General features: G+C 44.6%; 1 protein-coding gene across 1 annotated transcript in view; it reads left to right on the forward strand.

The window, feature by feature from the left end:
* Positions 1-206: 206 nt before the first annotated feature.
* LOC132404092 (leucine-rich repeat-containing protein 74A) overlaps positions 207-18,932 on the forward strand; it is a 64,360-nt gene continuing 45,634 nt past the window's right edge. Inside the window, exons 1-4 of the mRNA XM_059988116.1 lie at positions 207-396; positions 852-1,024; positions 6,147-6,254; positions 16,216-16,309. Coding sequence (XP_059844099.1) covers positions 207-396; positions 852-1,024; positions 6,147-6,254; positions 16,216-16,309 — 565 coding nt within the window. The remainder of the gene's footprint in view (positions 397-851; positions 1,025-6,146; positions 6,255-16,215; positions 16,310-18,932) is intronic.

Raw genomic sequence — 18,932 nt, forward strand, 5'->3', positions numbered from 1 at the left:
AAAATGAACATTATTCCCTACTGGTGCTTCATACGTGATGATACATGGTGGTAGCAGGGAATTCAGTAGTCTCACACCTGGGGAAAGGGGCTGTTTCCCATCCTAATGGTCCACAACATGTGACAATTGTGATGGAATCGTCTCCTGAGCTGTGTTACTCTCTGTCTCCATGTGTACACGGCCACTCATTGGGATGGAATGGTGCCATGGACCCATGGAATGGACCCAGCTCACACTTGCTTGTGCTTCGGTATCTCTCCAGCTCTTGCATCAATATGGATCAAAGCACCAGTGTGGCCGACTTAGGAAGCATCGACTCCCTCTGTGATGAAACCATGGATAAGATCTTGGAAAAGGCGAGCGAGGATGATTTTGATACTGATCTGGAAAATGACGGTGAGGAAGTCCATCGTGGAAATCCAGAGCAACACACTTACAAAATGCTGGAGGAACTTCAGTCCCAGGCCGAAAAGTCAGCCGTTTATTCCCCTCCATGGACGCCGCCCACTCTGCTGAGTTCCTCCAGCATTTTGTGTATTGCTCTGATAAAGATTTAAAAAAGCTTTATTTGTCACAAAGATGGAAACATACAGAGAAACACTTCGTTTGGTGTCAACCACCAACACAGATTGAGGATTGTGCTGGGGGCAGCCCGTAAGGGATACCATGCTTCCAGACCCCAGCACGTGCTCCAGCTGTGTTTGTCATGATGCACTTCACCTTTCCAATGTTTTGGTATACATGTGACAAATAAATCTAATCCCTGTACCTTGTTCTGAGTTCTATGTAATTCTCTGTCATTATTATTTTTCAATAATCAATCGATTTTAATCTCCCAACTTGCCATAAAGTGAAGTCCACGGGAGAAACTCCAAGCGAGGAGCAGATCTATCGCCTGGCATGTGAGGATGTGGGAGTCAGCCCCATGTCTTACTTCATTCGACATCACAAGGACATTCGGCTTAACCTGAACTACCGCTGTATGTCAGCCAAAGCCCTGAAGGCCCTGTCCATCGCACTCGTGGTAGGTATCCACTGCTGTGCTGGGGAAAGGGGGTGAGTGTGGATTTCCGACTGACTGTCTGAAATGGTCATAAACACAAGGGATTCTGAGTCTGACTCCTGCTTCCTTCCTTTCCAGCCCTGATGAAGGGCCCCAACCTGAAGCACTGACTGTTTACTCCCCTCCATACCTGACCTGTTGAGGTCCCCCAGCATTTTGTGGGTATTGATCTTAAATAGTCAGTTAGAGTAGCACGGTAATGCAGTGGTTAGGGTAATACTTCACAGCGTCAACAACCCTGGTTGTGAGGAGTTTGTATGCACGTTCATCCCGTTTCCTCTTACAACCCAAATACGTGGATGCTCAGGTTAGTGAGCTGTGGCCATGCCAGGCTGGTGCCTGAAGCATGCCCCCCTCGCGGGCTGCCCCCACCACATCTGTGTTAGTCACTGACGCAAACTATGCTCTTCACTGTGCTTTTCAATATAGGTTACAGATAAAGCTAATCAAACGCTGAGAGAAAGAACTTTCCAGGGGTAAAAAAAAAATGACAGAAAGCGGGAGTATGAGATTAGATGGTGGTCAACTGTGCGCTGGAGTGAGTGCAGGAGCGATTCACCAGGAGGTTCAATGCTCTGGGGGACTTCAGTTGCGCAGAGAGACTGGATAGCCTGGGCTCATTTTCACTACAGTGAAGAAGGTTGAGGGGTGACATGATGGAAGTACATAAGATTATCAGAGGCTGATAATATTATTGGCCTGTCTGGTAAACCCTGAGGGAAGTATTGGGTAGACAGTCAGAATCTTTAAATGTTTACAGAGTATAAAATATCAAACAAAACAGGATGTGTCTTTAAGGTTGGGGGGGGGGTGTTTTAAGATGCCATGATAAGAAGCATAGATTGAGTAAACAGTCAGAGACTTTTTCCCAGGGTGGAATTGGCTAATACAAGGGGGTATGAATTTAAGGAGATCGGAGGAAAGTATAGGGGGAATGTCAGAATTAAGTTTTTTTTTACACAGAGAATGGTGGGTGCATGGAACACCCTGCCAGGGGTGGTGGTGGAGGCAGATACATTAGGGGACCACTCTTAGATTGACACTTGGACAATTGAAAAATGGAGTCTATGTAGAAGGAAAGGGCGAGTATGATCTTGAAGTAGGTTAAAAGGTTGTCACAACATTGTGGGCCAAAGAACATAAGAAATAGGAACAGGAGTAGGCCATCTGGCCTGTCAAGCCTGCTCCACCATTCAATAAGATCATGGCTGATCTGGCCATGGACTCATTTCTACCTACCTGCCTTTTCCCCATAACCCCTAATTCCCCAACTATGCAAAACTCTATCCAACCTTGTCTTAAATATATTTACTAAGGCAGCCTCCACTGCTTCATTGAGTAGATAATTCCACAGATTCACCACTTTTTGGGAAAAGCAATTCCTCCTCATCTCCATCCTAAATCTACTCCCCCGAATCTTGAGGCTATGTCCCCTAGTTCTAGTCTCACCTACCAGTGGAAATAACTTTCTTGTCTCTATCTATCTATCCCTTTTATCATTTTACATATTTCTGTAAGATTTCCTCTCATTCTTCTGAACTGCAGCAAGTACAGTGACTCATTCTCGCCTCATAGTCTAACCCCCTCATGTATAGAATCAACCTGGTGAACCTCCTCTGCACCACCTCCAAAGCCGGTATATCCTTCCTCAAGTCAAGCCAAGTCAAGAAGACCAGAACTGCACGCAGTATTCCAGGTGCAGCCTCACCAGTACTCTGTACAGTTGCAGCATAACTTCCCTGCTCTTAAATTCAATCTCTCTAGCAATGAAGACCAATATTCCATTTGCCTTCTTGATAGCCTGCTGCACTTGCAAACCAACCTTTTGTGATTCATGCACAAGTACTCCCAAGTCCCTCTGCACAACAACATGCTGCAATTTTTTACCATTTAAGTAATGATCTGCTCTTTCATTTTCCCTTCCAAAGTGGATGACCTCACATTTACCAACATTGTACTCCATCTGCCAGACCCTTGCCCACTCACTTCACCTATCTATATCTCTCTGCAGACTCTCTAACTTATGCACAATTTGCGTTTCCACTCAATTTAGTATCATCAGCAAACTTAGATACACTACACTTGGTCTCCTCTTCCAAATCGTTAATGTATATTGTGAACAGTTGTGGGCCCAGCACCGACCCCTGTGGCACACCACTCACTACTGATTGCCAACCAGAGTAACACCCATGTATCCCAACTCTCTGCTTTCTATTGGTTAACCAATCCTCTATCCATGCTAATATATCACCCCCAACTCTATGATTCCTTATCTTGTGGATAAGTCTTTTATGTGGCACCTTACCAAATGCCTTCTGGAAATCCAAGTAAATAACATACATCTGTTCCCCTCTATCCACTGTGCTCATTATATCCTCAAAGAACTCCAGTTAATTTTTTCAAGCAGGACCTGCCTTTGCTGAATCCATGTTGAGTCTGCCTGACGGATCCATTTCTTCCCAGATACCTCGCTATTTCTTCTTTAATGATAACTTCAAGCATTTTCCCAACTACAGATGTTAAACTTATTGGCCTATAGTTAACTGTCCTTTTTTGAACAGTGGTGTGACATTCGCTATCTTTCAATCCACTGGGACCTGCCCAGAGTCCAGAGAATTTTGGTAAATTATCACAAAATCCTCTATTATAACTTCAGCCATTTCTTTCAATATCCTGAGATGCATTCCATCGGGACCAGGGGACTTGTCTATCTTTAGGCCCATAAATTTGATCAGCAATACCTCTTAAGTGATAGCTATTGTATCAAGGTCCTCCACTTCCCATCACATCCGTGACAACTCCCTTTGGCATGTTAGTTGTCCTCCACCATGAGAACCGACACAAAATAGTCATCCAAAGACTCAGCCATTTCTTCGTTACCCAATATCAATCCCCCTTTCTCGTCCTCTGAGGGACCTACGTTTACTTTAACCACACTTTACTGCTTTATATAATTATAAAAACTTTTACTATCTTTTTTTTGGCATAATCTAGCTTCCCTTTCTTTATTGCTCACTTTGTGGTTCTTTGTTGCTTTTTAAAGTTTTTCCAATCTTCCAATTTCCACTACTCTTGGCGACTATGTATTCATGAGCTTTAGTTTAATGCCTTCTTTTATTTCCTTAGTTATCCAAGGCTGGCTCTGCTCACCCTTACTGTCCTTGTTTTTAACTGGAATATAAGTTTGTTGAGCACTGTGAAAAATCTCTTTGGAATTCTTCCTTTGTTCCTCAACCATCCCACCATATAGTCCATGTTCCCAGTCTACACTAGCCAAATCCTAGCTCAGCCCGTTGCAGTCTCCATTGTTTAGGCATAACACACTGGTTTTTGATCGAACTATTGCACCCTCCATTTGTATGAGAAACTTAATCATACTGTAATCCCTCTTTCCAAGAGGATCCCTAACTACATGATCACTAATTTTAAGATTTAAGATAACACATTCCCTTGTAGGTTCAGTAACATGCTGTTCAAGAAAGCCATCATGGATGCATTCTATGAAGTCCTCCTCAAGATTGCCTGGACCAACTTGATTCACCCAATCTATGTGCAAGTTAAAGTCCCCCATGATAACTGCTGTTCCATTCTTACATGCCTCAGATATTTCTGTTTATTGCCTGTGCCACTGTAATGTTATTATTTGGTGGCCAATTGACAACTCCCACTAGTGATTCCACCCCCCCCCCCCCCCGTATTCCTAATCTCTACCTAGATGGATTCAATATTCTGCCTCTTTGATCTTATATCGTCTCTCACTATCACCCTGATCTGATCTTTAATTAAGAGTGTGACCCCACCTCCCTTACCTTTTCCTGCCTATCCTTCCATATTACCTGATATCCTTGGATATTTAATTTACAATCCTCTCCATCCTGCAAACACATCCCTGTAAAAGCCACTAAATCATTGCCCCTTGTACTGATTTATGCAGCAAGTTCACTGACCTTCTTTCAAATGCTACAGGCATTTAAATAAAGTGTCCTTGCAGTCACTGTGTTTTTAAAAGCTTATAATCTTTTACAGTTTTGCACTTCATTTTTCTTCACTCCACTCTTACTTTTCTCTTTTTTAATCTTTTGCTTTTTCTTTATTTTTGTCCACACTTTTCTTTTTCACTTTACTTCTCCAATCTGTTGAACTCACCCCCCCCCTCCACTATTTAGTTTAAAGCCCTATCCACCACCCGAGTTATGCGACTCACGAGGATTCAGGTCCCATCGTGATTCAGGTGGAGCCCATCCCGATGGAACAACTCCCTCCTTCCCCAATGCTGGTGCCAATTTCCCATGAATTCAAACCCACTTCTCCCACACCAACCCTTGAGTCATGCATTTAACTCCCTAATCTTCTTGACCCTATGCCAATTTGCACGTGGCTCAGGTAGCAATCCAGAATGGGCTGCCAGTGGAGATGGTATGAAAGCAGCATTTAAATGAGACATGAATTGGAGGGAATGGAGGGATGTGGATCATGTACCCTACAACCATCAGGTTCCTGAACCAGTGTGGATAACTTCACTCATCTCAACACTGAACTGACTCCACAACCTCACTTTCAAGGGCTCTACAACTTATGTTCTCAGTATTATTTATTTGTTTGTTATTATTTGCATAATTTGTCTTCAGTTGGACACTGGTTGTTTGTCAGTCTTTGTTTATGTATGGATTTCCAAACATTCTATTGTATTTCTTTATTTTCCTGTAAATGCCTGCAAGGAAATGAATCTCAGGGTTGTACATGGTGACATAACCTTACTTTGCTAATAACTTTACTTTGACTTTGATGTTCAAGTGGAGGAGTTTAGTTTTACTTGAAGGGCTGTAATGTTCTGTGCCAGCATCTCAGCAGGCACTGAAATTCACCAGCAAGTAGCAACTTGCATGGGAAGGCAGCGCTGGAAGGGTTATAGCTGATCAGAATGGCACTTTCTAGCCCCTACCTCTACACCCTCACCCAGGCAGAAAAGGCCTTTGAAGTCCGGTATAAGTCTGATTACAGTGAGAGTGGGAAGAGCTACTCTGGAAAGGTGAGGCAAAGAGCGCTGGGTAGATGAGTGAACACAACCTTCGATTTTCTTCAGACCAATACAGCGGTGACTATACTGGACCTGGAACATGATGGGATTGATGCCGAGGGGGTGCAGTACCTGATGGAAATGTTAGCCGAGAACTGCTTCATCCAGACTCTGGTAAGATCACTTCCTCAGCATGGCCTGCCCAACCATAGATTAAATGTCTACACACCCTTAAGGATAGCGATGTTGGTCGATCACAGGGGGGCTCCCCAGGGGGTGCTCAATCGGTCATTCACAAGGGATTCAGCCAGGCTAGTCAATCAGTGGGTCATGTGGAATTTACAAGGGCTGGTCAATCAATGGTTCATAAGTGATTCACATGGGCTGTTTACTTTATGTTTACTCTATGTTTACTTTATTAGCAAGATATTGAACAGAAGAGCAGGATGTGGCACAAGAACAGTCTACCATACTAAATGGAACATATAGTACAGCACAGTACATGCAGTCTTCAGCCCATGATGTTTATCTCGACCTTTTTAACCTACTGTAACCTTTCCCTCACGTAGCCCTCCAGTTTGTATCATCCATGTGCCTATCTAAAAGTCTTTCAAATGTTCCTAATATATCTGCCTCTACCACCACCCCTGACAATGGTTTTCACACACCCACCACTCTGTGTAAAAAAAAATTAACCATAAAATTATGGCTCCCTCCCTCGTATTAGCCATCTCTGCCCCAGGGAAAAGGTGTTGACTGTATATTCGATCTATGGCTCTTATCATCTCATTCACTTCCAACAAGTCATCTCTTGACCTCCTTCATTCCAAAGACCTATCCTCATAAGACATGCTCTCCAATCCAGGTAGAATGCTCGAGGAACTCAGCAGATCAGGAGGCATCTTTGAAAGTAAATGAACAGTCAACATTTTGGGGTTGAGATCTTTCATCGGGAATGGAAAGGAAGATCTTACACATTCACCGATTTCCCTCCTTAGATGTTGCCTGACATGGGGAGCTCCTGCAGCATCCTGGATGTCAGTCTACATTAGTGATAGTGTAATGCTAGATCTTTGGCAGTTTGTGTGTATTCATTATAGTATGTGAGCGTGTGTTGCCTGGAAGATGGATCCATTTTGCATGTTTGTTTTGGGCATCGTCATCATCAAAATATGTTCTGTCGTATGTTGTGGCCAGTCATGGTCTTGACCATGATTTTTCTTGGCAAATTTTTCTGCAGAAGGGATTGGCCATTGCCTTCTTCTGGGCAGTGTCTGTACAAGATGGGTGACCCCAGCCATTATCAATACTCTTCAGAGTTTGTCTGCCTGGCATCGCTGGTCGCATAACCAGGACTTGTGACATACACCAGCTGCTCATACAGCTTCACATGGCTCTGATGGGTGAGGCTAAGCAGGTGCTATACCTTGTCCAAGGGTGACCTGCAGGCTAGTGGAGGGAAGGATCACCTTTCGTAGAGACGTATCTCCACCCTGCCACCTGTTAATTGAGGGTGTTATGTCGATGAGTGACTATTGGGAAATTGACCTGGGCAGTTTTGAGCACTTGGTGTGCGTCTGATGTCAAAGCCTATCTGATTAGATCATACCACTCATCTGACTGAAATTCACTGCTAAAAGTGAAAGGTCCTGGCAGCTGGTTGTCCCCACCCTCCCACCTGGCTGGGTACTCTACATAGAATCATAGAATATCACAGCAGGGTAACAGATCATACAGACACTTCACCTGTGCAAACCCTACTGATGGCTGGGGAGACTGTAATACATCGCTCTTTACTAGAAAGTCTATATCGGACTACAAGTTCAAATCTCTACTAACATGGCCACATTTGAGGAGTCACCTGGACTATCTTCGCCCAGTTCTGATGTAATAAGACCATGGACCCTAAGACATCAGAGCAGATTTAGGCCAGGTCTGCTCTGCCATTCTATCATAGCTGAGTTTTTTTATTTCTCTCAACCCATTAGAGTCAGAGTAAAGTACAGCAGAGAAACGGGATCTTTGGCTCATCTAGTCCATGTCAAACCATTTAGACTGCCTACTCCCAATGACCGGCACCGGGGTCCCTACCCCTACCATCCATGTACCTATTCAAACTTCTCTTAAGTATTGAAATCAAGCTTGCGTGCAACACTTGTGCTGGCAGCTCATTCCACTCTCTCATGACCCCCTGAGTGAAGAAGTTTCCCCGGACGTTCCGCTTAAACTTTTCATCTTAACCCATGACTTTTGGTTGTGTCCCCCCCCCCCCCACCTCAGTGGAAAAAGCCTGCTGGCATTTACTCTATCTATACCCCTCATAATTTTGTACACCTTCTATCAAATCTCCTCTCAATCTTCTACATTCCAAGGAATAAAGTCCTAACCTATTCAATAGTTCCACATAAATCAGGTCCTCCTGGCCCGACAACATCCTTGTAAATTTTCTCTGTACTCTTTCAACTTTATTTACATCTTTCCTATTGGAGGTGGCCAAAACTGCACACAATACCCCAAATTAGGCCTCACCAATGTCTTTTACAACTTCAACATAACATCCCATCTCCTGTGCTCAATACATTGAGTTATGAAGTCCAATGTGCCAAAAAAGCTTTCTTTACAACCTTATCAAACTTTGACGCCACTTTCAATGAATTATGGACCTGCCTCCCAGATCCCTTTGTTCTACTGCACTCTTCAGTGCCCTACCATTCTCTGTGTAAGACCTAACCTGGTTGGTCCTACCAAGATGCAACACCTCTCATTTATCTACATTAAATTCCATCTGCCGCTTTTCAGTCTATTCTTCCATTTGGTTTAGATCCCATTGCAAGCCATGATAACCTTCCCTGCTGTCCACTACATCCCCAATCTTGGTGCCATCCACAAACTTCTGATCCAGTTAATCACATTATCATCCACATCGTTGATGCAGGTGAGAAACAACAAAGCGCCCGGCACCGATCCCTGTGGGTCTGCAGTCAGAGAGCCCAACCATCTACTATCACTCTCTGACTTCTCCCAAAAAGCAAATATGTAATCCATTCTACTACCTCATCTTGAATGCCCAGCAACTGAACCTTCTTGACCAACCTTCCATGTGGGATCTCGTCAAATGCCTTGCTAAAGTCCATGTAGACAACATCCACTGTCTTGACTTCATCAGCTCTCCTGGTAACTTCCTCAAAAAATTCTATAAGTTGGTTAGACGTGACCTAGCACACACAAAGCCATGCTGGCTATCCTTAATCAGTCCATGTCTGTCCAAATACTTATATATCCGCTCCCATTCTTCTGCTTTCTGCTTTCTCCACATCAGCTTTTACGCCCTGATAAAGCTATCAATCTTCATTTTAAGTATACCCAATGACTTGGCCTGTACAGCTGTCTGTGGCAATGAACTCCACCCTCTGACTGAAGGGATCCCTGTTCGAAAGCAATGTCAATTCTGAAGCTGTACCCTTTGGTCCTAGAATCCTCTACTATAGGAAATATTCTCTCTACATTCACTCTATCTCGTTGATGCATTTCAACAAAATCTCCCTTTGTTCTTCTAAACTCCAGCACATATAAGATCAGAACTATCAAACACACTGCAGGTTAACTATTTCATTCCTGGGATCGTTCTCGTGATCCTCTCCAATGCAAGCATATTCTTTCTGAGATAAGGGCCAAAACTGCTCACAATACTCCAAGTGTGGTCTGACCAATGCCTGATAAAGCTTCAGCATTACATCCTTGCTTTTGTATTCTAGTCCTCTCGAAATGAATGCTAAGATTGCTTTTGCCTTCCCTACCACTAACTCAAGCTGCAAATTAACTTTTAGGGAACCCTGCACGAGAACTCCCAAGTCCTTTTGCACCTTCGATTTTTGAATTTTATTCCCTGTTTAGAAAATAGTCTATGCCTTTATTCCTTCTACCAATGTGCATGATCATACACTTTCCTACACAATATTCCATCTGCCACTTCCTTGCCCATTCCAATCTGTCCTGACGAAGGGTCTCGGCCCGAAACGTTGACAGCGCTTCTCCCTATAGATGCTGCCTAGCCTGCTGTGTTCCACCAGCATTTTGTGTGTGTTGTTGTTTGAATTTCCAGCATCTGCAGATTTCCTCGTGTTTGCCAATCTGTTCAAGTCCTGTTACAGACATCATGCTTCCTCAGCACCACCTGTTCCTCCACCTACCTTCATATCGTCAGCAAACTTGGCCACAAAGCCATCAGTTCCACTATGTATCAATTCTTTCATCCAAATAATAGATACACAGTATAACATGAAAGGAAGCGATCCCAACACCAACCCCTGCAGCACACCACTAGTCACCGGCAGCCTACCAGAAAAGACCTCCTTTATTCTCAGTTTTTGCTCCCTGCCAGTCAGCCAATCTTCTATCCATGCCCTACACCATTCCCGTAATAATTATACTGTAACAGGTTTCTCATCCAGGGCTTGCTTTCCAGCTTTCTGACTGCCTCCTTATTCCGGCTCCCTTTCCCAACCTATGTTACAGGCACCAATATGGATCATGACCTCCTGCTGTTTATCCTCCCACTTCAGATTGCTGTGGACCAGATTCAAGAGTCTGGCAGCTGGGAGGCAGCTTACCATCCAGGTGTCTCTTTCATATCCACAGAATCTGCTTTCTTCTCTAATTATGAAATCTCCTGTCACCACTGCAGTCCTCTCCATTTCCATCCTGAGCCACAGAGCCAGGATCAGTGCCAGAGACCCAATTGTTGCAGTCTTTGATCAACAGTGAAGTACTTCTCCCCCTTTTACCACTTCCTGCCACAGCTGAAAATTCTATACCCCAGGGCAACCCTGTCCTAGTGATGACAACAATATGCAGTCATAGAGGTACAGCTCAGAAACAGGCCATTCAGCCCCTTTATCCATGCAGAAACCATTTAAGCAGCCTATTCCCAATGATCTGCACCGGGACCCTAGCCCTCCATACCCCTATCAACCATGTACCTCCAAACTTCTCTTAAATGTTGAAATCAAACTCGCATGGACTTGTTCTGGCAGCTCATTTCACACTCTCACAACCCTCAGAATGAAGAAGTTTCCCCTCATACTCCCCTTAAACTTTTCACCTTTCACCCTTAAACCATGACCTCTGGTTGCAGTCCTACCCAACCTCAGTGGAAAAGCCAGCTCACATCTACCCTGTCTATACCGCTCATAATTTTGTATACCTCTATCGAATTTCCCGTCAATCTTCTACATTCTAAAAAATACAGTCCTAACCCATTCAATCGTTCCTTATAGCTCAGGTCCTCCAGGCCCGGCAACATCCTTGTTTAATATCACGGACCATCAGCGCATATCCACACCCCTCCCCTCGTAATAAGCAACACAAAATTGATCACCAGTGTCATAGAGCATAACAACACAGTACAGGCCCTTCAGCCTACAATGCTGATCTTTTAACCTACTTTAAGATCAAACTAACCTTCCCTCCAGTTTTCTTTCATTCAAGTGCCCATCCAAGAGTTTCTCAATGTCTCCTTACCAGCACTCCTGGTACTCCTGGTACCAGCACTTACACACTCGCCATTCTGTGTAAAAAACTTAACTCTAACATTTGCCGTAAAATTTTTTCCAGAAGCCTTAAAATAATGCCCTCCTGTATTCAGTTAAAAGGCTGGCACAACGTTGTGAACCGGAAGGCCTATACTCTGCTGTAGTGTTCAATGTTCTTTTCCAGCATCTGCAGGCTCTTCCATCTCCGTGTTAGACCAAGCCTCTCTCAGCGGGATGAAAAAACTTGGGGTACGATTAGAAAGCAGGGGACAGATTCCCAGAGAGTCGGTCAATATTTTCCCTCATTTATCTTTATCACATTGGTGCTTCTCAAAGGGCACAAACTGACGGCTACATGTCCCACATTGTAACAATTGTTAAAACAGGCAAGCAAGGCACCGCCAAAAGCAGTGAGTTCTTTCTCCTTAAGTGGGTTTTTTCTTAAAGACAGTAGCCAGTGTGCAGGCGAGGGAAGCATCAGTGGCAGTGGAAGGCAGGCAGGGCACCACCAAACATGGTGATTTCTTTCCCCCTGCTATGGGGTTTTTCTTATTTTTTGAACCATAAAAGAGAGAAATGGTCTAGCGGAGTAGCCGTCATTGGAGTGGGGGCTAGAGTCAGAGTGGGAACTTAGAGGCTTTGACTCAAGAGGCTTCGATGAGAAGAGTTTGAGGCCAAAGAAACAGGTATGAAGGGTAGGTTTTTCCTTTTGTTATTGCTGATTTGGTCCTGGTTGCCCATAGTACAATGCAAGCAAAATGGTAGATATGGCAGTGGAATGCTCCTCCTGGAGAATGTGGGAATTCATGGAACCAAAATTCTTGGTGTTCACCTGGCAGAGAATCTTGCCTGGTCCCTCAAAACCAGCTCCATAGCAAAGAAAGCCCAGTAGCATCTCTACTTTTTGTGAAGGCTGAGGAAAGTCCATCTCCCACCCTCCATTCTCATCACATTCTACAGGGGTTGTATTGAGAGCATCCTGAGCAGCTGCATCACTGCCTGGTTTGGAAATTGCACCATCTCAGGTCACAAAACCCTGCAGCGGATAGTGAGGGCAGCTGAGAAGATCATTGGGGTCTCTCTTCCCACCATCACGGACATTTACACTACACGCTGCATCCACAAAGCAAACAGCATTTTGAAGGACCCCTTGCACCCCTCATACAAACTCTTCTCCCTCCTGCCGTCTGGGAGAAGGCACCAAAGCATTCGGGCTCTCATGACCAGACTATGTAACAGTTTCTTCCCCCAAGCTATCAGACTCCTCAATACCCAGTGCCTGGCCTGACCTTACTGCCCTATTGTCCTGTTTATTATTTATTGTAATGCCTGCACTGTTTTGTGCACTTTATGCAGTCCTGGGTACGTCTGTAGTCTAATGTAGCTTTTTTCTGTGTTGTTTCTTACATAGTTCAGTCTAGTTTTTGTGCTGTGTCATGTAACACCATGGTCCTGAAAAACATTGTCTCATTTTTACTATGTACTGTACCAGCAGTTATGGTCAAAAAGACAATAAAAGTGACTTGTCTTGACTTAACCGGATGGTCTCACTGATGAGTACATCTGCGGGAAGTGCAGCCAACTCAGTTGAACTGAATTGAATTGCATTGACTTTATTTCTTAAATCCTTCACATACACGAGGAGTAAAAATCTTTACGTTATGTTTCCATCTGAATGTTCAATGTGCAAATTATAGTAATTTGTAATAAACAGTATGTACAACAGGACAGTCAATATAGCTTTGAAATCCGATTGTGTCAGCGTGAATTAAGCAGTCTGATAGTCTGGTGGAAGAAGCTGTCCTGGAGCCTGTTGGTCCTGGCTTTTATGCTGTGGTACCGTTTCCCGGATGGTAGCAGTTGGAATAGATTGTGGTTAGGGTGACTCGGGTCCCCAATGATCCTTTGGGCCCTTTTTACACACCTGTCATTGTAAATGTCCTGAATAGTGGGAAGTTCATATTCACAGATTTGCTGGGCTGTCCGCACCACTCTCTGCAGAGTCCTGCGACTGAGGGAAGTACAGTTCCCATTCCAGGCAGTGATACAGCCAGTCAGGATGCTCTCGACTGTGCCCCTGTAGAAAGTCCTTAGGATCAGGACTCATGCCGAACTTCTTCAACTATCTGAGGTGGAAGAGGTACTGTTGTGCTTTTTTACCACACAGCCGGTATGTACAGACCACGTGATATCCTCGGTGATGTGCATACCTGAAGCACCATCAATAACTCTCTGAGACGTGAGGCGAGTTAGCAGCTTTTATTGACTGGAAGAAAGAACAAGCAGCAATTGACCACCATGCTACATCCGGGAGACTGAGGGCTGGGCTCAGGCCTCAATCACCTTTATACCGGGGTCTGTGGGAGGAGCCACAGGAACAGTCAGCGGGGGGGCGTGTCCAGACAGGTATATGTAGTTCACCACAATACCGAGGAACTTAAAGCTGTTCACCCTCTCAACCCCAGATCCATTGATGTCAATAGGGGTTAGCCTGTCTCCATTCCTCCTGTAGTCCACAACCAGCTCATTTGTTTTTGCGGTATTAAGGGAGAGGTTGTTTTCCTGACACCACTGTGTCAGGGTGATGACTTCTTCTCTGCAGGCTGCCTCATTATTATTTGAGATTAGGCCAATCAGTGTAGTATTGTCGGCAAATTTAATTAGCAGATTGGAGCTGTGGGTGGTGACACAGTCATGGGTATACAGAGAGTAAAGGAGGGGGCTTAGGACACGGTCCTGAGGGGCACCTGTGTCAGAGGGTAGAGGTGAGGGAGCCCACTCTTCTTGTCAAGCCTGGAGGGAATTATGGTGATGAATGCTGAACTGTAATCCAAGAACAGCATTTTCACATAAGCATCCTTTTCTCCAGATGTGTAAGGGCAGTGTGAAGAGCTGTGCCTATTGTGTCATCTGTCGATCGATTGTGTTGGTAGGTGGATTGTAGGGGGTCTAGTTTGGGTGGTAGCAAGCTGCAGGTGTAGTCCTTGACCAGCCTCTCAAAGCAATTACTTATTATTGACCTGAGTGTGACAGGACACCAGTCATTCAGACACGTTACCTTGGTCTTTTTATGTACAGGGACAATGATTCGAAGCAGGAGGGCACTCGACACTGGGAGAGGGAGAGGTTAGAAATGTCAGTAAACACACCAGCCAGTTGTGCCGCGCACATCCTGAGCAGCTGCCCTGGGATGCTGTCCAATCTCGCAGCCTTGTGGCTGTCCACTCATTCCACCCCCTCTCTCCCCCACCCTCTCTCTCTTCCTCCTCTCTCTTCCCCCCCTTAATGGAAAGACTTTTGGCTGTGTGGAGGATCAGAGAGATCTTGGGGTCTGAGTCCATAGGACACTCAAAGCAGCTGCGCAGGTTAACAGTTTTGTTCAGAAGGTGTATTTTGTGTTGGACTTCATCAGGCACGGGATTGAGTTCAAGAGCCGAGAGGTAATGTTACAGCTATTTTAGACCTTGGTCAGACCCCACTTGGAGTACTGTGTTCAGTTCTGGTCACCTCACTACAGGAAGGTTGTAGATACTGTAGAGCAGAGGTGTCAAACTCATTTTAGGTCATGGGCCAGATTGGGCAAAATGCAGCTTCATGCGGGCCGGATCAGTCGGGCGCGTGCGAACGCAGCTTTCATTGCCTCCGTTTTTTCAGCCTGTTCTCTTGTGTCTCAGTCTCTGCTATAACTACAAAGTGTTTCACTTCACAAATTCCGTTTCTTATGAAGAAGACTGCTGAGCAAGCATTATTTTTATGATTGGTATTAACTTACAATCATAGGCTTCATATCACCAGGCCATTAATAATTAAAATAATAGATCTATCTAAAATGATCTCGCGGGCCGGATATAATTGTACGCCGGGCCGGATATGGCCCGTGGGCCTTGAGTTTGACATCACTGCTGTAGAGGGAGAACAGAGGAGATTTACAAGGATTGGAGAGTGTGCTTCATGAGAATAGGCTGAGTGAATTTGGCCTTTTCTCCTTGACGCGACGGAGAATGAAAGGGGACCTGATAGAGGTGTATAAGATGATGAGAGGCATGGATCGTGTGGATAGTCAGAGGCTTTTTCCCAGGGCTGAAATGGCTAACACAAGAGGGCACAGATTTAAGGTGCTTGGAAGTAGATATGGGGGGATGTCAGGGGTAAGTATTTCACACAGACAGTAGTGAATGTGTGGAATAGGCTGCCGGCGATGGTGGTGGAAGCAGATACAATAGGGTCTTTTAACAGACTCTTAGATAGGTACATGGAGCTTAGAAAAATGGTGGACTGCGGTAGGGTAAATCTAGGCAATTTCTAGAGTAGGTTACATGGTCAGCACAACATGGGCCTGTAATGTGCTGTAGCTTTCTTTGTTCTATGATCTACGTTCTAAAATCAAGCGGGATTTTATTAGCTGGAAAGTCTTTTGGGACCTCCTGTGGTCATGGAGGATATTACATCAATCTTTTGCTTTTGGTGACTCCATTGGAAAGGATGTAAGTCATTGCATTAGCCAACCATAGAAAGGTTTTCCTGTTATAAATGATATAAATTTCCTGATATAAGTCTATCCCCTGCACTCCCATGCTCTGCCATATTAATCCCCACTGTTACAGAACTTGTCCAACAATGAGCTACGGACTCAGGGAGCGAAGGTGCTGTGCAGAAAACTTCCACTCAACATCTCTCTCAAGTGCATCAAGGTGGCAGGTAAACACTGCAATTCTACACTCTTATTTACTGTAACGTCTGTGAATCCTTGGCCTCTCCTGGGATTAGAGGGGGAGGGAGGAGGGGGGAGAGAGGGGAAGAGGGAAGGGGTGAGAGAGGGGTGGGGGAGAGAGGGGAAGGGGTGAGGTGGAGGGAGGAGGGAAGGGATGAGAGAGGGGGAGAGAGGGGAAGGGAGGAGGGGCAGAGAGGGGAAGAGGGAAGGGGTGAAAAACTATACACAATTAAAGACAGACAAACAACCAATATACAAAATAAGACAAACTAAGCAAATAATAAAAATAAGTGAATAAATAATACTGAGAACATGAGTTGTAGTGTCTAAAAATAAGTTTGTAGGTTCTGGAGTCAGTTAAGGTGAGTGAAGTTACCCATATTGCTTCAGGAGCCTGATGGTTGAGGGGTAATAACTGTTCCTGAACCTCTTGCTGAGAGACCTAAAGCTACTGGATTGATGCACTATCAATAACTCCAAAAGACTGGAAGTAGAGTAAATACTGAAAGGCTTTTATTAGCAGTAAAACGGAGCACGTCCATGCTGGATGACTGTGGGAGGAGCACACAACCACCTTTATCCAGGGGTCTGTGGGAGGAGCCACAGGAATAGTCAGCAGAGGGGCGTGTTCAGACAGATATAAATTGTTTACCACATGGATCTCCTTCCCGATGCCAGCAACAGGAGAAGAGCATGGCTGGGTGGCTGGGAGGGAGGAAAGGGGCCTATTTTGCTGTTGTTGCTGCTGCTTGTGTTGTTCTGCTGAGCATTGTGGGTTTGCTATGCTGGTGCCAGAATGTGGTAAGGCCCTCCCATCACATCCTTAGCTGATAAAGGCAAACAAAGCATTTCACTTTATGTTTCAGTGTATACGTGATAAAGAAATTAATCTGAGTCTGAATCTACTTACTATACTGTCCACTGACAGCTGATCAGGCAGAACATTGGAGACTGGGAAAGTAGAAACTGTTAGGGTCACTAATACTCAGACCAGCCAGCAGATCTGTCTGTATTGTGATTGATTCCAAACCTGCAGAGGAGTTCACTCCCACGTTACCACTTGTATTCTTACCAGAATACAATCTCCATCGTACAGGTGCACCACATGGCTGTGTGCTTAGCCTCCAGATCTACTCACTTTACACTTATGACTGTGAGGCCAAGCACAGCTCCAATGCCATATTTAAGTTTGCTGACAACACCACAGTCATTGGCTGAATCAATGTATAGGAGGGAGATTGAAAATCCACCTGAGTGGAGCCTCAACAACAACCTCTCACTCAATGTCACCAAGACCAAGGAGCTGATTACTGATTCCTGGAGGCGGAAACTGGCGGTCCGTGAGGCAGTCCTCATCGGGGATCAGCGGTGGAGAGGGTCCATGTTATCGTTTCAGAGGACCTGTCCTGGGCCCAGCGTGCAAGTGCAGTTATGAAGAAAGCACGGCAACACCTCTACTTCCTTGGAAGCTTGCAAGGATTTGCCATGACATCTAAAACTTTGACAAACTTTGTCAAAACTTTGATTTAAAAAAAAAGTAGTGGATACAGCCCAGTCCATCACGGGTAAAGCTCTCCCCAATACTGAGCATACCTACACAAAGTGTTGTCACAGGAAAGCAGCGTACATCATCAGGGGCCCCCACCACCCAGGTCACGCTCTCTTCTTGCTGCTGCCATCAGGGAGGAGCTTCAGGACTCAGACCACCAGGTTCAGGAATAGTTGTAACCCCTCATCCATCAGGCTTTTGAACCTGTCTTCATTCAACTTCACTTGCCCCACCACCAAACTGTTCCCACAACCTATGGATGCACTTTCAAGGACTCTTCAACTCATGTTCTTGTTACTTATTGATCATTTATTTATCATTATTATTATTTCTATTTTTTCCTTTGTATTTGCACAGTTTGTTGTATTTTGCACACTGATTATTCACCCTGTTGGTGCAGTTTTTCATTGATTCTATTATAGTTATTGGAATTATTGAGTATGACTGTGAGAAAATGGATCTCAGGGTTATGTACGATGACATATATGTACATTGATAATAAATTTACTTTGAACATTTGGGTTAGATGTGTCATTGTTTAGGTCTTTTCCACACCAAACCTTGCTGTCCTCTCAGAATCTGAATCAGGTTTATTACAACGATAGCACATACAAAACTCAGCAGGTCAGGGTAGCATCCATGGACAGGAATAAACAGTCAATATTCCGGGGCTGACACCCTTCATCAGACTAGTTCTGATACAGAGTCAGGGCCTGAAACGACAACTGTTTATTCCTCTCCATAGATGCTGCCTGGCCTGCTGAGTTCCTCCAGCACTTTGTGAGTGTTCCAACGATAATCAATGGAATTTTCCACACCAAAAATTCCAGTGGTAACAATTAATCTATAAAGTAGCCAGAATCAAGTGGCGTGAATCCTTCTACTGAAAACGAAGAAACTTCTAGAAAAATAGAGAAGAAACTGTACCGTAATTACTGGAAAATTCACTGGACAATTGCATGCATATAGATGATTAGATAAAAATACAAGCAAGCATTGGAAAGTTAAGCTACAAAAAAAAACACTTCGATATCTCAATCCAACAGATGTAACCAAGCAGG

The sequence above is a fragment of the Hypanus sabinus genome, chromosome 2, assembly GCF_030144855.1.
Source record: "Hypanus sabinus isolate sHypSab1 chromosome 2, sHypSab1.hap1, whole genome shotgun sequence".
In the NCBI taxonomy this organism is placed as follows: Eukaryota; Metazoa; Chordata; class Chondrichthyes; order Myliobatiformes; family Dasyatidae; genus Hypanus; species Hypanus sabinus.